This window comes from Cariama cristata, unplaced genomic scaffold, assembly GCF_000690535.1.
Source record: "Cariama cristata isolate BGI_N322 unplaced genomic scaffold, ASM69053v1 scaffold19905, whole genome shotgun sequence".
Taxonomy (NCBI): Eukaryota; Metazoa; Chordata; class Aves; order Cariamiformes; family Cariamidae; genus Cariama; species Cariama cristata.
This window is the reverse complement of record NW_009618379.1, coordinates 1-21,982: the sequence shown is the minus strand read 5'-3', so window position 1 is coordinate 21,982 and position 21,982 is coordinate 1. Positions and strand designations below refer to the sequence as shown.

At 44.5% G+C, this 21,982-nt stretch overlaps 1 protein-coding gene across 1 annotated transcript; it reads left to right on the top strand.

The window, feature by feature from the left end:
• Positions 1–6,826: 6,826 nt before the first annotated feature.
• Positions 6,827–19,136, top strand: NR1H3 (nuclear receptor subfamily 1, group H, member 3). The gene is made up of 8 exons (XM_009700845.1): positions 6,827–7,081; positions 9,934–10,200; positions 13,019–13,227; positions 13,476–13,655; positions 14,061–14,160; positions 15,740–15,853; positions 16,701–16,795; positions 17,188–19,136. The coding sequence occupies exons 1-8, from the start codon at positions 6,964–6,966 to the stop codon at positions 17,332–17,334; spliced, it is 1,230 nt and encodes a 409-aa protein (XP_009699147.1). The 5' UTR covers positions 6,827–6,963; the 3' UTR covers positions 17,335–19,136.
• The last annotated feature ends 2,846 nt before the right edge of the window (positions 19,137–21,982 follow it).

The window sequence follows — 21,982 nt, the reverse complement described above, 5'->3', positions numbered from 1 at the left end:
GGAATGATGAGCCGCAAACATCTCAACTTTAATTTTCCAAAGCAGGGTCTTGCTAGTTAGCAGATTATTTTGTAGCAGGAAGTTTTCTAGGTTGCGTGAACTCTTTTCACGTTTGATATTTTTTTTTTTTTGTGTGTGTGTGTCTTGTGGAGTGGTTAGAAGTGCGAAAGAATTACAGTGTTAGCCAATACAGGGGCCCTAGAAAGAAAAACAAACACGCAAACCAAACCCACCTTTGCATAGATATGTTTAGATGTGCAAGGGAAAAAAAGACTTACTGGTAGGATAGCTTAATTTGCTTGGGGAAATTGTGAGTGGTACTGGCAAAAGAATGTGGTTGCCATTTTAAAGTGAGTTTCCGTAGGGAGAGTTTGCTGTTATAGCTGATGCTGACAAACATATTCTGTAGACAAGGCTCCAGGCTGGATCCCCTCCCTTCCTCTTCTTCCCGAGGAGTGGCAGAGAGCTGCCCTTTGCTCCTCTGCTAGCAGGAGGGGGCAGCTGCTCTGCTTTGTGTGTTTCAGCCTCCTGGGAGAAGCACAGATGGGATTTTTTTTTCCCCTGTTGGAAGCCCCTGTCAAAGCCCCAGCTGTGCTTCCTGCCATCTGAAGGTCAGTACTGATAGTGGTGTCGATGAGCTGGATCCGCGGCCAGACACGGGGGATTATTGCGGTTTGGCTACAGACGGCAAGTTCTGCTCGTGTTCATCCCCGTGGGTGCTACAGAAGTTGGTGTTGCTCCAAAGTGCCTGTGCTCTCTCTGCTCCCCATGTCGGGACACTGGCTTTGCAGCTCATCTGGCCAGAGCGAGCTGAGAAAGGATGACTTGTCATTTTACAAGATGGCTTGGAGGGGAGAAGAAGGTGGAAGGATGCTGCTACTGTAACGTCTTCCTTGCTATAACCCAGTGCATGCCCTAGTTTTTGCTGTTCCTGAGGTGGTTATACGCTAGGTTAGCCAGAAGCTTGAAAGCTGAGGTGGCAGTAGAAAGCCTGGAAGGGGTTGCAGGGACTGGAGCTTTGTTACTCAGACCTGGCTTGTGCTGTTTTCCAGAGTTCAAGGGAACTTGTGTCAATGGCCTTTAAAGGAGTTTCATGGCAGCAAGGTGGCTACATCGCTCCTGATATCACTTGTTACTCATTTCCAGTTCATTAACCAGGGAAAAGTCTATCCTCTCTTACTATCGTCTCCTCTCTCTCTCTCCCCCCCCCGCCCCTTTCTCTCTCCCTTTGTCAGAGGGACCGATACTTCCATGCAAACAGGAAGAGAGGCGAGAGCAGCCCTGTGCGCAGTGTGAATGAACTCCACTAACCTCGTCTCCTTTCTCCTCCTTTTTCAGTTGCAGGGCCAAGGGCATCTGGCAGTCGGGAGAGAGGGAGGGAGGAAACAGAAACGCACAACCCGTTTCAGGATCTTACCCACCCTGAAAGCAGTCACACGTATACTCTCTTTTCCTCTTGCTCCTTCTGTTGACATGGCACTCTTTGATCAGGCAGAAACCAAGAGGTGCAGACAAGAGCAAACCCAAAACCTCAGCCTTTGACAGGCAATGAATAATGAGAGGCAGGTCAGAGGGGAGGGAGCATCTCTTGCTGGATGAGGCATGTGAACAGGAGAGCTGACTTCTTGCAGAACGATTGCTGCTGCTGTGAGGAGTTCCTCTGCAGAACTCGTAGGTTCTTGGGTGGGACTGGAGTCAACGCATTCTGTCTTCATCTGATGTACGGTTTGGGAAGACCTGTTCCCAAAACAGGGGGCTCCACAGGCTGTGCAGGAAAAAAACAAATCCTGTGCTCTGAAGATCGTAGACAAGGAGTGAATTTGGTTGGGTTTTTTTATGTGGAGCAAAGCAAAAGTACTTTGGGCTGATTCTGCCCTGAATTAGTGCATTCTGTTTGGTAGTGCGGTTGTGCCTTGTGATCCTAATTCACTTTCTCCATTGAACAAATTGGTTAGCAGAGACTTCTTTTTTGTTTCAGTCCTATATTCCTTCAATTCCAAGCAATCAGGAGGCTGTAGCTTTTTTTATCAGCTTGGGACTGACAGTGGCTTGCAAACTCCTTCCAATTTGTGGTTGTCTTTATGCTTCTGGGAGATCAAAATGGATAATGCGATTTCAAACTGTGTCCCTCCAGTTCTCCGTAGAAAGGGATTTACAGCGGGGACACAGAGCTGGTCTCCATTCCCTGAGAGTTACAGAACTGTTCTTTCCGTTCCTTGTAAACATACTCTTCAAAATCAGTCTTTATTTTATCCTGTTGTGCTGCTTTGCCCACCTTGCATTTTCATGATTTATCTCTCCCATTGGCAATCTGAAGTTGATTATTTTTCCTCGTGAGTTTTAACAGTTTTCACGTGTAATATTCATTTTCAAAGTGACAGATTTGCATAGGATTCTTTTTATGCCCCGAAAGGTATAAATGTGTCTCAATTTTTTTTCTAATTGAGACATGTTATATGTGTACTTTTGCCCCGCTTACACACCTACTAGCTGCTCCAGCATTTCTTGAGAAATGTGATGATGCAGAGGGAAGGAAGAGGAATGAACCAGCATGATGAGCTGGGAATAACCTTTGTTTCTCTGAGACAGCTACAAGGTAGTACCGAGTTCCTTGGGAAGGTTCCTTGGAAAAATACTCTGGCTGCTACACCAGAGATGGCATAGGAAGAGCATTAGGTCACAAAACAGTGGTTACTCCTTATGAAAGGTTTGGAACAGTGGTGTCTCCTAAGAGGCTTAGTTCTGTGCTGGTGCTGTAGGGTTCTGTGAAATCTCAGTCCAACAGGTTTTTTCCTTGGCTGTTCAGGTCTGCAGCCAGCTTTTGATACCCAGGGTAGCATCACCACTGTGCAAGTGGCGCATTTGGATTTCAGCGGAGACCCTTATGCGCTGTGGTGAGCCCAGCTTTCAGAGGCAGGTTCAGATTGGGCACTGGCACTTGTATTGCATGTCAGAACACATTCAGAAGCCAAAATGCCAAATTATATCCCTGCTTTAGGTACTGCTGAAAGATAACCCTTCTTATCAGATGCATTTGTTCACCAACAGCCTGTTAGGCCCGTGCACAAAGGCGCAGTCCTGTTGACGCACGACTGCGTGATGTGTGAGCAGAGTCATGTTAACATGTGTATACAAATGTAAAGTCGCTTTGCTGATGCTGACGTGCTGCAGAGTGCATGCTTGTGATTCATTACAGAAGTGAAACAAACATATATTTTCCCTTGGCAGAAGGCTGTAGGATTTTGTAATTACAAGACAAGGACTCTGACCAGTAAATCCTGTTTTGAAAGATCCCAGAGACTTATGCAAAGTTCCTAAAAAGCTACAGTTTCCTCTGAACATTCAGTGTTTGGAGGTAAAGGGCTCGTTGTGCTATTCCTCTGATTATTCCTACACTCCACGGTACAGTTTCTTCAGAGATGTGCTTGCGTCTGGTCTGGTTCCTGATCCTTAAACTTCTCACAGGAAGCACCAAACAGGGAATACCAAGGAGAGGACAGACCTGTTTAGCAGAAGTGTCACGGTAACTGCATCTGGCTCATTTCTTCATGTGCTGTGCTGCCCCCTTCACTTGTCCTCTGTGAATGTGGGACAGAAATTAGGCATATTCTGTAGCTTTGTATCTGTTGATGACAGATCAGATCAAAGACTTCCAGAAGACTGCTGAAGTGCTTCTGCTGGGCTTGGAAGAGGGCTCAGCTGCAGGAATGGGATGGGATGAGATGAGATTGTCGCTGGAGGAAGCGATGAACATTTCTGGCACTTAGCATGAGGTGCAAGAGCCAGGGCTAGCACCTCTAGTCTCTGCTAACAGTGTTTTCTGTTGTGAGAGCGCTTATCTTGAGATAGTCGGTATCCGAGTTGTTCCATTGTCTCAGAAAAGAAGGGAGAGGAAAGAAATGTAGCAGGGCAAAGCTGGTGGTGACACATTTCAGAAGTGTTTACTGTCTTATTTGAGACATGGGTGGCCAGGGCTGGCAGAAAATTGTTTCCCTTAGCCTTTCATCTATATGTGCTTCCTCACTGGAGTATGTCTGCTCATCAGGTTCCTCTGTTCTAGACACTGCGTTAGAAAGAAGCAATTGCTTCATCTTTTGTCCCTTCGCCAGTCCTGGTTTCTAAAACTGACAAGAGTTGAGACAGACAGTGGGAGGCAGCACAGCAGATTATGTCAAGACGACAGTGTTCCCTCTTGCAGTTACGGCTTGCATCACCCTTCTATGTTTTTAGTTGAAGTGGTGGTGCAAACAAAGATGTGAACCTCTAATAACATGATTATTAGTACGGAACTAAGATTTGTAGTCATTTGAAAACAATCCTCATGTATTTCTGTAAAAACTTAACTCCCTGGCCTAGTCGTACAGCCTCTCACCTGTGTGCCTGTGGGGAAAAATGCTAGTTTAGGTTTCTTTACCTAGCACTGGAGTGCTGCCGTCTGTAGTTAGGTCAGTTTTCCACAGCCTGCAACTGTTAACTGCATCTGCAAAACTAAGGAGCAGAGATGACAAGAGGCCTCTTTTATCTGGCCCGTTCTGTTTTGGGAAGGCTGGAGGCTGGTGCATGAAGTAGGAATGTGTGGGTTGGCTTTACAGCACGAAGGCAGTGGCTGATAGACCTTACCCCTCGCCGTGTCCTGGGTGTGCACGTGGGTTTGTGCTCCCCTCCCTGCTGGTAGCTGCAGAGTTCTCAGACATTGCCAGGAAGTCTGCAGTCTGTTAGAAATTCCCCTCTGGGCTCCAGATGCCCTGCTAACAGCAAGTTTCGCTCTTTCAATGTCAGTCATGGTTGTGTGGATGACAGGGTTTTGAAATGCCATCAGGCTGTACCCTCCTCTTCTGCTTTCTGGAAGACATCGCAGTTGTGGCTGGGGTGCAGCGAGACTGGGTCACTGAACTGAAGGTGGTGGGGCCTGAGCACTGTCACTCAGTCCTTCAGCTGGGTGGATCAAACTCTTTGAAAAATTACTGTGGTAGTGCTGCTGGTGATTCATTCTGCACAATAATTAATGTTTGAGCGAGTCTTTTGCGTGGTTTAAAGGAATGTGGAGATGCACTGCGGCAGTACACTTAGCTTTCTTGTTTCATGCCCAGACATGTCCGGAGACATCTGATACCGGCATCGGTGAGGAGCTTACATGGGACTAGGAATACGAGTCGGGTTTGGGTTTGTTTTGGTGAAGTTCCTATCTCTGTCTGCTCTGTGCCTCTCCACGAGGTTTTTCAGTTACTGCAGGATTTACTGTGGAGACTTTTTTTAAAAGAGTTGACCGTGAGAGCCACGTTATTCTTTTGAGGACCGTGAGTCTCTTTGAATTGGTCGCAAACTACATCATTTAGGTTGTAGTCTCCCACAACAGGACTTCTTCCTTTCTATGGCTTTTGAGTTTCATATTTGCTGCCGGTACTTTTATCCTAGATAGTCTGTTTCTCCAGCAATTCAGTGGCTGCGCGCACCAAAGGGGAGGAAGCTCTGAACTCCTTCTGCAGTCTGAGGCTGTGTTTACAAAGGTCACGTGAATTAATATGCCCTGTGGTTTTTAACACCTGCATCCATTATCTGCCACAGCGTAATGGGAGGTGGCAGGAGCTCAGCAGGTTTGACAGTATGACTGCTGTTATACTTGATGGCTGTCTCAGAGTACTGGGAGGGGGGTGGTTTGTGGAAGTATTGCTTTCATCTTTGCCCTTGGCATTTTAAGAAAAGCTGCCTGGTCTGGTCCAAATATCCAGGATGGAAGAAAGGTCCTCTGCCTCTTCCCAGTCAGCACTGCAGGGTGTGAGGCATGCCCCTGCTTACCTGATGCTTTTGTATCTGGGCTGCTGTACAGCTTTCTGTCACCTCCCGTCTTTCAGAGAGTGGCAGGTTTCCAGTCCTCAGCTCAGTCACTCAAGTTAAACTGGTACAGACCTTTAACGTAGTTGCTTTTTAAATCAGTTAATCCCTTTAGCTCGCATTGGTAAATCACTGAGTTAAGATTAACTGATCAAATGCATGTTCAATCAGATTAAGGGGGTTTATATTAGCGGTTTGCATCAGTTTCACTAAGTCTATGCAGTCAAACCTGTAAGGCCTTTTTTCTGTGCAGGTAGGGCTTTTTGGAAAAAGTGGTTGGATTCGTTTTCTAAGTTCAGGTTCTGTAGTGGAATTAGTGCTGTATAATAAAGATGCTTTTCAGTATGGTTTCCAGGTTCCAGGAAAGGGTATCCTCAGAAGGTTGGTGGTGAATCTGTTTCCTGAGGGTGATGTAATGGTCATTTCCCTTGGGTATGATGCTGGCTTTCAATGTCTTGCTGTAGGCGAGGGGAGGATTTTTCATCCGCATCTTTGATACATCACAGCCTTTGGCTACTGATATTAATAGGGAAATTTGGTGTTCTGTAGTCTTTGCTAAATAATTGTATCAAAATTATCTTTTACAATTTCCTATGTGCTTTGCAGTACATGCCATAAAATCCAGGGCAGCTGGCAGCAATGGGCTATTTGTGACTGGAAGCTTTAACAGAGGCCACCAGTTATAAAGCCTGGAATTTCCCTCTTATGCACTTGGTCAGGGCTGAAGTCCCCTGGTGGTGTTAGCAGTAATGAAGGCTTGTCCTGCTTTGATAAATGTTTTGGCAATAAAAAGACTGTTTTGCGCCTGGGCGTGCTAATCTTGTACCTTTTACCACAATTTGCTAAAATACTGTGTTTCAAGAGCATAAACATTGATAAAACAAAGTTAATTGTCCCTTTTAATTAATAAGGAAACCAAATAATGGATTTGGGGAGTTAATAGCCTCAGTAGCTGATCTCTTGCTTCTTTTGCATCTGTTTGTTTTGGGTTTTTTTCCACAGGTACCTCCTCCTGACTTTCAGTTGCAGAGAGAAACTAAAGACCTTGAAGAAAGACAGCTGTGGCCCCTTGCTCGGCAGTAACAATGCTGCAGCGATGAGATTATAGCGAGCCCTTCCTGTGTGGCCTCCATGGGTCCCACTCAACTCAGCACACAGGATCATGGGAAGAGAGTGGCAAGTGTATTTGAGATGGAGGAGGAAGGGCTTTCGCTCTTCTCTGGCTCAGAGAACCCCCCTGAGCACGCAGGTATGGGGAAAAAAAAATCTTACGAAATCCATGCAAGATAAAGGCTGTCCACTCTTTCAGCTGAAAGCAGAATTGATACTTGGCAAAATTTTAGGGTGAGTTCTGCAGTCCTCGAGGCACCGGGGGAGAATGTCTTGAGAATAGAATCAGTTATAGTTGAAGATGACTGGGTTTATCCAGGTGATCAATATGTTGAATATTTCGCTTGTTTGACCTTCTAGAGGCTAGGTCTGTGGCAGTAAAATTAATTTCTTTTTGTTAGCCTTATCAAAACCTGCTGAGCAATAAAGCTTTACTACAGATGGCAATCCAACAAGGGCTAGTGATGGAAAGAAAAAATAGGTTCTTGCAGATCCATGTGATTGAAAGACAGTAGAAGTTTTCTCTATGCGTTTCTGAGGTTAAAAGAGTATCAGGAAATAGAATTGAGATTTTGCAGTTATTGTTGCTGCTGACACACACAATTCTACACTTTTAAACTGTAAGAAGACGTAGTACAACATCTCTGGATGGGTAACAGGAAACAAAAGAAAGCACAGATGAGGTGTCCAGCATAGTATCAGCAACTTAATGAAAATACGACAAGTAAATGTGAGCAGTGAGGCAATGGGCAATCCCTGATATAAAAAGGTGATCTGAACATTGAATGAGGACTCATCAGTAGAGTAGGAACAAAGAGAGTAGTTGAGAGGTGAAGAGATATTACCCAATAAAAGTTCTTGAAGTAGATTTGAGGACAGGAAAAGAAAACAATTGATAAATGCCTTACAAAAATGCAAGGGGAAAAAAAAAAGCCACAAAATGTGCAAAAAAACCCCTATTAAATAGGGGACCTACCAAAGAAGGAGGACCCTAATGCAGAGGTGGCATTCACGCTTGATACATCTCAATTTATTTCTGTTATCTTTGACTACAGAAAATGACAATAATAAGCTATATAACTAAAATGGTTAGTGTTCAGAGATGGAAAATAATTTTCATAGATCAAAGAATGAACCTATCTGTCTCAATGAAACAGTCATAGGAATGGTAATCAGATGTTTTTGTAACATCTGAAGGACAGCTAAGTAACCCACAAGATGGACAGCTTCATCTTGTGCAAGTCATTGGATTACTCTGCTGTCCCTCAGAAACGTATGAACATCATTTGAGGCTTCTGCAAAGTTGTTATACCAGTTAATATATATCCAATGGCAGACTAAGTAATTTGAAATAACTGTAGGCGTTGCATAATTTCCTCTTGGAAATAGATTGTCTGAAGAGAAATATAATAGAACAAGAGATGGGAATATCAGAGACTTAACTTTTCTGATGACGTTTTCCTGCTGTCCAGTCTGCAATGAGAAGTGCAGGCCAAAATGAGAGACCTCCAGACCTCTGTAAAGTCAGTGGGATTGAAAATCAACACCAAGATACTTAAGACTGTGAAAACCAATATGTAGTGAAGAACACTAATAGTAGTATCTGAGACAGACCTAGAACTGTTTACCATTTCAGGAACTCAAGGAGAATAGTAAGTGTAACTGCAAGCAAAGATAGAAGTATTAGAACTGTATGTATGAAAATAAGATGTGCCATTGTAACCCTGATGCTGATCGGGAAATGCAGCAGCCGTGTCCTGCAAACCAGTCCCTATGAATTAACTCCAGTGTAAAAGCTTTCTAGGCATATCTAAACATAATCTGGAGACTTATCAAGGCATGCTGTTTGTAATCTTTATGAACAGCTGCTGTAGAAGAATCTATAATACCTGACATACAGAAAAATACTCGCACTATGAGCTGTGCAGAAGGACATGTCAGGTGTCAACATGGCTAGAATTAAATGGAATGAAAAGAGAGATGGCTAATAGGGAAGGAATACTCAAATAAAATTGTCAAACATTTGACTGGAATGCTTAAGGTGAGACGCATAGAAGTAGACCAAAGAAGTTTTCAGAACGCACAGCTAGTGACAAAAAGATTAAGATCTGTCAGAATGGCATAGGAAGAACTGGGAGCTGCTGCACAAGACCATCTGAAATGTGAGGCAGTAGTGAAGGCTCTGTGTTTCAGATGGAATAACAAGGTTTAGTAAATGAACTGTCAGTATGAGAGTGCTTCAGTTTTAGGAGTGGGGAGCATTCTTCTTGAAGAAATGATGATTTCAGGGTTCCAAAGGTTCACAGAGCTTGTGCAGTGTGCTGCTTGATTGCTTATTGACCTTAGCACCACAAAATTGCTGTCTTCTGTCTTGACAGTTTCCCCAAGTTTTCCGGTTACAGGGATTGCCTACTCAGTCTGCTTTTTGTAGGGTCAGTTTCAGCACTGGTTTTCTGTTAGTATTTGACTGCTGAACCATTTTTCCTTATGCTTCTGAGTATAGCAGAGCACAGAAGTAAGAGAACTGGAGGTGAATTCTGAAGAAAATCACTGTCTGCACAGTCTTGGACTTCAGTTGAACTTTTTTGCAGCTCTTTCTCGCTTTGGTAACTTAACTGTCACTGCTGCTGATGGCAAGTGCAGAAGAATATCTGGCCTGAGCGTGTTTTAGCTCTTTCACCCTATTTTGGAGGGGAACAAGCATGAAGCTGCATCTGCTTATATAGTTGAGGGGAAAGTGTTTGGATTATGTCTATGGTCGGTTTGTTGCAGAAGATTTGCTTGCTCAGAAGGGGAGTCTGTGAAATGGGAGACTTGATCTTTTCATCTGTGTATTTGGGAGACAGTGGGTTTGAGTGAGGATATCAGTTATTGTAAGGAATGGGGCAGTCAGCTGCAAACACCATGCTTCTCTCATGTGTGTGGGTTTTCATTTCGGTTTTTTGGTTTTGTTTTTTTTTTTTTCTCCCTTGGTACTGTTCATTTCGGTAGAAAATCCCCCCCTGAAGCGGAAGAAGGGCCCAGCCCCGAAGATGCTGGGAAATGAAGTGTGCAGCGTGTGTGGGGACAAGGCCTCCGGGTTCCACTACAACGTGCTGAGCTGTGAAGGCTGCAAGGGCTTCTTCCGCCGCAGCGTCATCAAGGGTGCACAGTACGTCTGCAAGAACGGTGGCAAGTGTGAGATGGACATGTACATGCGTCGCAAGTGTCAGGAGTGCCGGCTGCGCAAGTGCCAGGAGGCAGGCATGCGGGAGCAGTGTGAGTGCAGGAAACGGTCCTGGTAGGAGCATCGTGGTGTTGGGACAGGAGGCGTGGGGGGGCCGACGGGTGTAAGGAAGGGGACAATGTGAGTGCTTGGGGGTCACACCTGAGCCATGCAGGCTGTGTGCTGGAATATGTGTGGGAAGTCAGGGAGAGCTTAGCAGGGATCATGTGGAGAGGTGAGGCTGTTAGTGGAACAACACAGGTGTGCTGAGCGCCCCAGCCCTGCTGTACCTCTTGTAAGAACTCGTGGAATAGGACATCAGAGGAAGGACTCACGACTAAGATTTACGTGTTCTTCAGTATGCTGTCGACTGTATCAGTAAACTCGGGCTTCTGCCTATCTTGTAATCAGGACTGCAAGGCTGGTCACCATGCTCCTTGAACAACAGGCACTTTCCTTTGCCTTGTACTGTGAGCTTGTGACAGAGGTCAAGGGCAGCACCACAGTACTGCAGCTGCGTTTGTGCAGACCCGATCTCGTTGCTCCCTTTAGTGAATTCTGCTATTTTTCTCACACAAGCCATGAGGCTGCTGTTTCTGAATATTCAACAATGTTCCTGCTTACATACCAGAAACAGCCCTTCTTGGCCAGGGCATTCGGGTTTCATCTCTTTGCTGGCCAAGACTGACCGAATGGATCCTTGGTTAATGTTAAATCTGTGTGAAGTCTCCTTTTCTGACATCCAGCACCCAGAACAGTGAGGAACAGAGAGCATTTTGGAAACATCTTATAAAAATATTTCTGCAAAAGGCAAGTCCCGCTGAGCTGCACCAAGGAAACATGCTGTTCCGTGTTTTCAAAATGAAACACGGCACACCTAACATATATAATCAGTATCTTTGTCACACTGGTTTATATCAGCAGTACGTATGCTGTCTTTGCCCCATTTCCCCCTGCTCCCGAGAGCTACAAGCCAGAAAAGCTACGTAGCAAGGCTACCCGTCCACCTTGCTACTCTTCTGTTGCAGGTAGATACTAGAGAGCCTTGATGTATTTCTGCACTTACTCATTGTCTTACGTTGAAGACAGCTCAGGAAAATTGGGCCAAAAGGAATCTTTGGGTTGTTACTATCGAGTGCTTGGCAATTCTTGTTGACATTGTAATCCCCACTGCGATTCGCCTTGTTAATCTTGACAGAAACTGAGCTCCAGCTGTTTCACTTGGAAGGTTATTCCAGAACTTCCCTCTACTAATACTTGGAAACATTCTTCTAATTCCCAGACTGAAGTTATTCATGGCCAGTTTATTGTTCTTAAGCCAGTGTGAACTATGAGCTTAAGTAGTTCCTTCATGGCAAGCCAAGTAACTTAGATTGCTTTGTTACTCAGCTAGAAATTCTTTGTGCATCTGAGTCCCAAGAAGTGGGACTGTAATCGTTCGGATCAATTACTTCCCTTCCTAAACTAACACTGTGACTAGCATCCTCTAATCTTACAGACCCTCCCTTAATTTGGTAATGGTATTGAATGTCTCTTCTGTTAGGATTGTATTTTTTGTACGTGTGTGTACCTGTGTATGCATCCTCCCTGTTGGAAGTCGGGGATAAAAGTTACTGTCAGCTTCAGTGTGCTCTATTCTTCGTCTTTCCCTCCAATCCTGTGGACTGTCCGTTTCAGAATGCGCTCTCACAGTAGTTCTGCATTTCTTGTCTTCTTGTTTAACATGATTCTTTTACATGTGAGAGTATACTTGTTCAGTTTCAGGGCCTGCCTTCTGGTGTAGCAGCCATGTTTCCTAGTTACCTGTGCATAAAGTATGGCCAAAGAATCTTTCAGTACTTTTAAAGTCTTGTTTGCAAAGTCAAGCTTGATGTTTTTTTCTTTGTTCCTGAAGATAAGGTTTTTTTCCCAACCAGTCCCTTTTCTGCTTTTTGTTTGTTCATCATTAACTCACAGGATGGTTCTCTTGAACATAATCCCTGAATCCAGGTATGTCTGGTAGTTTCCTTTTTTTTTTGGATGCAGCTTGCAGATAGTTTTTGAAGCTTTGACTTAAAGAAACAACAAACCTACTCTACATTCAAATCAGTGAATTCTTGAGTTAACTTTAGTTACAGACTGTTAACAGGTTTTTGTATTTAAATTAGCCAATGAGCAGTTGGTCCAATAAGATTTTTCACAACACATGTCTCTGAGTTGTTTTGTTCCTTACAATGTTACATCTAAATGGCATATCCTTTGACTTCACGACTGAAGAAGACTTCTAGCCCTACTCCCGAAGGACTTGCGGTCTTCGTTATATTTTATGCAAAGCTATTCTTTCATTATTCATCTTGCAGTATGTAGCTACCCTACAGTCTGCTGCAAATGGACTGTGTAGAAAATTGTCCTTCCATTCTTGAACTTCATCCAGTACTGACTCTGACCTCTCAAGAGGAAGATGAAATGACACAAGCTGTTAATTTAGCAATATCGGAAAAGGGCACAACAGCAGGATAATATAAAATACAATGGACACATCAGGGCATGTGAAGACAGCACCTGTTGAAATCTGTTATAACATGACATTTTGGGGAATTGCTCAGCGGGGAAAGTTGGTGTTGTCTTCCTGAGATCTGCAGGGCACCATGAAGTGAGCTTCTGTCCTTTGTGAACACGTTATATGGCATACGGTTAAAAGAAAGGCAGTGGAACAACTTAAAGTGGGGAAATGAGGGAGAAGCAGAGTCTGCTGTGTTGTGTACACTCTGATATACCAGATACAGGCAGCTGTGATATCTCTCTCTGCAGTCACAGCGAGTTACCCTGTGTTTAGAGTGATTTCCAGTGTGCTGCTATGCTGTGATTCATCTCTGGCTATTCTCGATTTAGATGTTCTGTCTGAAGAACAGATCCGTCTGAAGAAACTGAAGAAGCAGGAAGACGATCAGGCTCGGACAGTTGTGGTGCATCCAAACCCTCCAAATCCGCCAAGCCCTTCCCACAAACTGACGCCTGAACAGTTGAGCATGATAAAAAAGCTTGTGGCTGCTCAGCAGCAGTGCAACCAGCGCTCCTTCACAGACAGGCTCAAAGTGACGGTAAAAACTCTACCAATGTGCCCAAAATAAGAAAAAGTGAAGTTTGGGGAGTCGAGGTTGTGGGTAATTTATTTGGGAGAACAGAAATACTTTAGGCATTGCATCTGTGGGCTAAAGTTCTGTAAAGAATAGCAAAAGGGTGATGGTCCAATGTGTCTCGTTTTCTTTCTCTGTTCACTTCATCTTATCACCTTTCTGCTCTGGCTCCATCTTTCACATATATACACTGTCTCTTCCCATTCCCACAGCCGTGGCCCCAAGTTCCTGACCCTAATAACCGTGAAGCAAGGCAGCAGCGTTTTGCTCACTTTACAGAACTTGCAATTATCTCTGTGCAAGAGATTGTGGACTTTGCCAAGCAACTACCTGGCTTCCTGGAGCTCACCAGGGAAGATCAGATCGCTTTATTGAAGACGTCTACCATAGAGGTGAGAGTTTGGCTCCACCACAATACGTAGTAGCAGAGATGAAAGAATTTGGAGTACCCACATGGAGAACTGGGTCCGTCCCTTTTTTTTGGGATGGCAGGCTGAAGGACCTCAGCTATGGGACCATTACTGCAGTGCCAGGCTGTACTGGCAAAGGGCCATGGAGAAGAAAGAGGCAAGAGCCTTGGTAGTGGTAAGCAGGTATTTCCCCCTTCCCAGATGCAGACACCGCAAAGAATGCAGCAGAATTTACCTTGGAATTTTTAAGCACTCTGAGAGAAACTGCTTGAAGGGTTTTTGGTTTTTTTTGGTTTCTTTTCAGAGATGTACTAACATTCAGCAAATTATTGGTGGTGTAGCGCTCTTTACTGTTTTGAAATCAAGTGTATCTATTTCTGGTTTCAGGTGATGTTGTTGGAGACATCTCGGCGCTACAATCCGGAGATTGAGAGCATCACCTTTCTTAAGGACCTGAGCTATAATCGGGATGACTTCGCCAAAGCAGGTGGTGCATTAGACAGGTGTTTCTTCCTTCCCTGTGTCTTGTGTTCTTTCATCTTCTCCTTTTTAATGTGGGCTGCTCGAAATAATGTGTGGGGCCTTAAAGCTGAAGTCAGGTGAAAGATTTAGAACAGGACCAGACCAATAACCCTGCAAACCTTTTTTTGCTTTTAACGTGTGATACTAGCTCAGTTCATGTCTCTCTTTTAAGGTGTGAACTTGATTTGGAAAATTTGGACTCTTACGGCATGAAAATCTTGCTGTAAGAGTGCACCCAGGGTTAGCAGGTGGTGTGAACTTCCTTGCTGGTAGAGATCTGATGTGGACATGTGGTCTTAGAGCCATATCAGATCAGAACAAATCAAACCCCAGTCTTGTCTCCTTTGCAAGTATATCACTTGCTAATCTGGATGCATGCTTTGAGTGATGACACTAGTGTGATTACATTTCAGTTGATAAGAAGTCTATACTGTTCGCTGAAGATCCCCATAGAGTGCTTTAGACATGTCATCAGCTCAGTATACAATGATCTGTGGTGATGTGATTTCTGAAGTCTGTTTTTCCAGGAGCAATGAGTGTCTGTAATTTCAGATGAAGCAACAGGAAGTGTGTACCTTCAGCATTTCTGAAAATGAGACTTTGGCTGTCCTTCATGTGAATTTTTTTTTTTTTTGATTCTTTGGGTAACTATTTAACCATTTATACTTGAGATGGCTTGTATATAAAACTTTCCTCTGACACTCTTTGTGGTAGCCTTTTCTTCAGATTACTTGGAAGGCAAAAAGCAGGCAGCCGGAAAGATTCCCTCCATCTTGTTCATCCTTCTCTGATGCAGTTGTACTGCAGGAAATTAGAAACTTGGATGCTGTTTTGGGGGAAAGGCCCAAAGTTCTCAGCATGATTGTGTAGCACGTAGCACAAAGAGATCTAATTTGACAGTGCCGTCTGTATGTTATGACAATAAATATCAGTGTGTTTCTGCCTGACTGCATTTATCAAAGGAGGTGATTGGAAGCCTAAGTCAGGCTCTGCCTCAGCTCTGCCAGCTTCTTGAGCTGAAGGAAGTGGCATAGTTCAGACTTCTTGGAACTGTATATTTTCAGCTCGGATAGACTTGAGATGAATCTGGAGCATGGGATTAAAGCTTTTTTTTTGAAAGCAAGAGGGCTGCTGGGTTTGAAGGAGGTGATGGTGTGAGAGTGGAAAGCATGTATGTTGTACTTGTGGGCTTTTGACTTTTTGAAGGACTTATCTGATAGCTGATGTCATGTTCCTTTAGCTGTTGCCTAGCAATGTGCTGTGGGGCATTTGGGCTCTAAGAAAACCTAAAAATAGCATCATTTTACAGTTAGAGCCTGACTCCTCAGCCACGGTTGTTGGTGCTCACCGGTAGTGGTGGGAGGTGAAGGGAGGTTTCGGCTACACTTGGAACATAATGTAAGGGTTTTTCCGGGCCTGCCTGTCCTCCCCACTCCCTGGTGTACTGCAGTGGGTTTCTGGCAGCTTATTCTGTGAGAGGAAGGGGGAGAGAGAGAGGAGAGACAACTATCTTGTCTCACCTTGTTCCCTTCTGTTTGTTGCAGGTTTGCAGTTTGAGTTCATTAACCCCATCTTCGAATTCTCAAAGGGAATGAATGAGCTACAGCTCAACGACGCTGAATATGCACTTTTAATCGCCATCAACATCTTCTCTGCAGGTAAAAAGCCAGGGAAATCTGAAGACCTGCAGCAGTGAGTCGAAGGGTAAAGGAAGTAGAGTTAAGGAAGGTCACAAGCTGAAAAGGAGTAACAGGGGGGTGTGTAGGGCCTAGTGACAAAGGGAGCATGTTACTACTTCTGCTTAAGGTATTCATTATATTATGAATTTTCTAATGCTGCCTCCAGAGGAAATCGGATTTCCCCCCTGCTGGAAAAGTGTATAGAAAAATCAGCCAGTATTTATCTTCCACGTTTAGAAATTGCTGTTTTACAGTCCCCTTAATGTACTTGGCCCTTGTCTGGTGTAACGCAGGTCGTGCGGCATCAGTGACATCTAGTGGTCCAGTAAAGATGTGTGAGACCAGTATGGCTCTGGGCCAGCACAGGGCTTTGCAAAGAGGCCACCTCTACTCTTTACTTCTGTTTTTTCTCTTGTCACCTGAAAGATGATTCCCCCCCGCTCCTTCTTCTGTTCCTGTTTTCTAACTGGCTCAGCTGCTGGAGAGGCTTTCCCATTCCATCCTGAATAGACAGCTTCTCATCTTCACCGGGACAGGAACGTGAGACCAAACACACTTGTATAGTGCTGTTTGCTGTCTCTAACCTTCCACCTCCACAGGAGTCGGATCAGACTCGCCATGTGCAGTAGACATCACTGAGAAAGAACAGTAACAGAAAACTGACATAGCTGCTGCAGTCATGGATGACTCTCCCAGCTGTGCTGGGTGAATGCTTAGATGAGGTTTTGGGGAGAGACCATACTGCGGGACTGGGGTTAGGCAGGGATGTCAAGCCCAGTGAAGTTGCCTGTGGCAATCTGCTTACTTCTAACCTGCTTTTTGGCAGACCGACCGAATGTGCAGGACCAGTCCTTGGTGGAGAGGCTGCAGCACACCTATGTGGAAGCCCTTCATTCTTACATTTGCATCAACAGACCAAATGTAAGTGCCTGACCAGAACATCTCCAACAATGATGCAAACTGATTTTGTGTTGACATGGGCACAGTTCCCACAGTACTGTCTGTAGTGGGTCTCTTGCTGCTTGTACTGTCATGCTTTTCCCTTCTGTGGCTGTTTGGTAGCAGCTGTAAACGCAGGATTTGTGAGCTGTCCTGTGTCATGTTCTGTAGTTTAGCCAGCATGGAAAGTCTGGAGTTTTGGGACATGGTGTAATATTTGTGTTCCTCTGCACTGCTGCCTCCTGGAGAATGCCAGCTTTAGAGGAAGTCAGGATTGTGGTTACAATGCATCATCTGGTGTGGTAATTTTTTTTTTTTTTTAAAAACAAAGTTTTAGTGTGAATTTACTAACAGCTGTCTATTTGATTCTGCAGGACCGCCTGATGTTTCCACGGATGTTAATGAAGCTGGTCAGCCTGCGGACACTAAGTAGCGTTCACTCTGAACAGGTGTTTGCCCTTCGGCTGCAGGACAAGAAACTCCCTCCCCTGCTCTCAGAAATCTGGGATGTGCATGAGTGACCGCATGCTCCCAGGGCACTGACGTCCCGACATAATGCCGTCTCCCAGCCTTTGCTAACGAGAAGCCAGCCTCCCCTCTCCAAAGCACTGAGTTCTGGGCTAGGCAGTGCAGGGAGTGATGAGCCTGGGGTTTCAATGTTGTCATGAGACTATGTGGGAGGCAGCTGGGGTAGATCAGATGGGGGGGGGTTGGTTTTGAGGTAGTGCCCGTACCCCAAAGGAATAGCGTGAAACATCTGAAAATGGTAGAAATGAAGACCTTCCCTGCACACACATACACCTCTTTCTTCAGAGTCTTTCTCTTCTCTTAGCATGTCCTGAGGGCTTGCCCATTGATCCTCTCCTCTCTGGTTGATTATGAAAATGAATTTGCAGGAACTTGCCAAACCCTCTCTATGGAGAGTAACCCAGCTGAAAAGGCTTCTGCCGGGTCCCCAGTGTTACCTGGATCTGAGGAGCTCAGGGAAGTCAATGTGGATGTTCTAGGGGTTTCACTGGGTTTCCTATAAATAAAATCTCTCGTCTGTGCTGCCCTATACAACAATTCCAAGAGAAGTAGCTGTTATTTCTTTATTATGAGACTTCATCTCTAGAGCTGTCCTTTCATTCTGGCCCTCCTTCAGAAAAAGGATTCCTCTAATGTGTAGTGCCCTTTGTCTAACAGGGAGGCCCTCTGGGTAGGGAACATTTGTACATCAGAAAGATGTCAGGCATAAAGTAGTGGATTTTTTTCATGTAATACATCACAGTTTTATCCTATGGTGGTTCTCTGACAGTTCACTTTACCTTTCATTTGCTAACAGCTGGAAAAATTTAGTTCCAAACAAATCGGGGCATAGTTTTATCTTTAGGGGTGGAATAGAACCAAGATAGGTGGGAAGGACTGGTACCTAGGCAAGGTAGGTGTGGTGGAAGAGTCTCAAAAACTTCCAAGAATTTGGAGCATGTGGTATGTGTTCCAAGGTGTGTGTGAAGATAGATCGGCCAAGGAGCGAGGACACACTGCATTTAGTGAAATACGTGGGCATTGCGTGAGCTGTGGGCTGCACAACTCAGATCATGGGCTGCACGAATATTGGATGTGACCAGATCCGCTTGCGTCCTCTTCCTTTTGCCAAAGTCTTGCCAAGGTACTTGCTCAAGGTTTTGGTGATGGTCATGGGATATGGAGATCCCTCCTGTATGCGGAGTGCCAACTGCTTCAGAAGGACACTTGGGTCTTGTATCCTTTCTTCACTTTGGGCACTGTGAGATCCACGCTGGATTTATGCCCCGAGTTCTTAAGTATCCACATCCGTAAGTATTCTAGGATTTACAGCAATATTTTGTCTGACAGAGAGAAGTATACTGTTGTAAAACATGTTCCTTATTTTCCAAGAAATGACACCTTATGGATGATCTCAGAGATGTAACCTTAAGTATTCTGGTAGCTTGGTCTCATGAGTCTTCTCTGTCATAGGGGGGTCTATGTTTGCGTGCCCGGTGAGCATCCCAAGAGCCTAGGTTCACATGGCTCATTTTTTTGTTTGTTTGTTTTTTTGGTTGTTCTTTTATTTTTTGGCTGTGTATCTGAGCGCTATGCCCGTGGTGAGGGTATCGTGTCCATTTTGCACTTGAGGTTGGTCCCCTGCCACTGGCCTTCACTCTGCACCTTTGTAAAGCACTTGTAACAATCTGTAAAATAATCTGTTGTTTTTTATAACTCATTGCAATTGCAAAAATTCTTGTTTAAATCTGTATTTTTAACTAATCTGTTTGAGAAATGTTAATGTTTATATAAAAGAATAAAGCCTAATACAGGATTTTGACACTCTCTAATGTGCTGTCATTCGACTGGAGGAGGGCGGAATAAGTTCTTGATGTAACAAGTTCAAAGCTGATACAAAAGTGAGTATCTAGTTGGGGAGAAGCAAGAAGTGGTGAAAAAGAAATAGCAGTGCAACCCTGGGCAGTTTCTTTGGGCCTCTGCTGCACCTTACCGTGTGCCAGAGCTGGCAAGTAGGTGGAGTGGATTAAGTTGTTGCTTCAGGGTCGCTCAAAGAATCACCATCAAAGGTATTAGCAGAAATGATTTTAATATGACTTTACAAAAGTGCGACTTAAAGTTCGATGGCAAGGTTCACTCTATTACTTACTACATGAAAGGAATATACACAGGAAAAATCAAGTTAGAGTGATTTACAGAGAGACTGGAGATAAAAGCGGTAAGGAAGACCCTCCTGTTGAGGCTGAGTAGACCCTCTGGCTTTCTGTACTCCTTCAGAGAGGACTCTAGGTGCAGCTGGATCTACCCCTAGTACCAGACTTGGTCAACGGTTTATGTCTAAGAGATACCGGAAGTCGGGTATTTAGCAGTACTTCTTCATTTTAACAGCATTTAATCATTGACTAATTTAACATTTACAAAATAATTCAGTAGGATTTACAGTGCTCATACCCTGTAACAATTTAAGTCACTCACTTGAATTGGTTCACACATGCATGTACACAAACAGAAAAAGAGAGAGTATAAAAATAGGTATAGTTGTTAGAAAAATTCCCCTCGAGTTTGGTGAAACAGTCACTTCAAATGCCTTGGCATTTCTCAGCAGGTGAGGGTTGAGTCTCGAGGAGTGAAGGGTTTTCGGCCCGGGCTCTCTTGTCTGCTTTCAGCAATGATCCTCCAAATCTTATAAACTTCAGTTTCATGAGCTCCGAGAGGCATCCCACTCAGAGGGAGATGCTGGTCACAGCCCGCTGTGATCCAGGAGAGCTCAAAGGGTCTCGTTTTAGGATCGCTGTTTATAGGTTTGCAAAATGATTGACTTCAGTCATTAATAAATTTCCATTCTGGCCACAATTTGAGTTGGTAATTGCTGGAATTCTGAAAATTCCAGTAGCAATGATACTGTGTTTTGCACGAGCTACTAAGGCCTGTTTTGCTCGAGCTACGAAGCTGTTTTGTTTGAGCTTCCAAGGCCAGTTTTGCTTGAGCTACGATTCAGATAAGGGATGCACCAAGGCCTGTTTTGCTGGAGCTTCCAGCCTTGGCCAGGTGACAAGTTGCCCGTACAATCAGCATTATTGCCACCTTAGCTGTGAAAGAGCTTCTGGTAGGGTCAAGGGACACTTAACCTCCCACTCCTTACACAAAGGCTAAGGCCAGAGTTCCTGAGATCATAGCAAGGCCCAGAGAAGCAGGGGGGGATGCACCACCACCTAAATGCACGTCATGAAGACCATGAATTATCCTTGCATACCTTGCCTTGATTTGTACAGCTGCACTCAGAATTTAACCCCTTTGTTCCACGGGCTCTATGCCATTTTCTGCGTATTGTGGCGGACCAAAATTGAAATGGGAGTCCAGTGTGCCCCTGGCTGTCGAATGGGTTAGGACCCTAGCTCATACCTGGTATGAATACATCAGAAATGATCATCACCGGAGAAGCACAAGGAATAGCTGTCCGTAGGCGTTGCCTCGAAGGGAACGGTGGCACGGGGGAAGCACAGAGCTGTCCAGCATCAGCTGCTTCCTAAGCACTTGATCCCCTGCCACAAAGGGAAAGGAAAGCAATTATCAATTCAGCCAGGCTCCACACCACAGGCTATTCTGCTGAAGCCTCTGCGTTACTTCAGAGAATAAAATTCAGGTTGGAAACTACTAAACCAGAGGAAGAGGGAATAGGAATAGGCTTATAGGAGACTGCAGCGGGGTATGAGGTGGGGAGTAATGAGGAGAGCTCGAGAGCTCAAGCCAGCCCTGGGTGGATTAGGGGACGGCTGGGCCCTGCTCCAAGGATTTACTAAAGAATGAGGCTGTCAGCAGAGGCAGTGGCAATGAAGCAGCAGCTTCATTTTTAGTTAATTTTCTTCATTTTGAGCTGCATCTCATTTTTATTAATTTGAAGAGAAAAAGTGCATGTAAATTTGAAGGATTTTCAAGGTGCAACCCATAATGTTGCTGTTGATGGCAGTGGTGAAAATGATGATTTTCCTTGGCTCTGGCTCCTCCATCCCTTTTCATTATCATGTAATGCAATGTAAGCTCCTCATATACATATTCACGTTCTCATTTTTTTGAAGTGCAAATCAGTACAGAATTAGTTTTTAGTTTTATAGCAGCTTCCCAGGTTAGCCCAGGGAGTTCAAGTAAGGAGGTGTGGGAGAAGAACTTTCCTCGGGATCAGTGGCCCTTTGTACTTTTACGTTTGCAAAATGCTACCTAGGCTTGGGACACAGCCCTGCCGCTCTAAGTCTCTACCCTATCTGTTTCAAATGAATTTTGTTGACTTGGTCGCTGGAGAAATCATGGGCGGCTTGAACTACAGTCCCAGGAGGTGTTTGCTGTTGGCTGTACCCTTATGCAGCAGCTGTGTTTGCTCATGATCCATTCAGATCAACAGGGGGAGAAAAGATGGGTGCATTTCCGAAACCCCAATTCCTCTACAATGGGCAGAGTATAGATGTGGAATATCAAAGCAAGTATTTCACCATTTTGCACCTTATATATATATATATTTTTTTTTTTCAAACCATTGGGATACTTGTGGTAGTTTTGGGTGCATTTTGGGTTTATTTTAGTAATCTTGGCCATGCTAATAAATGGATTTGGTTGCGCAGCGTACTGGTTTACAGGCGCTTGAAAGGAATTAAAAAAAAAGCTTTTCAT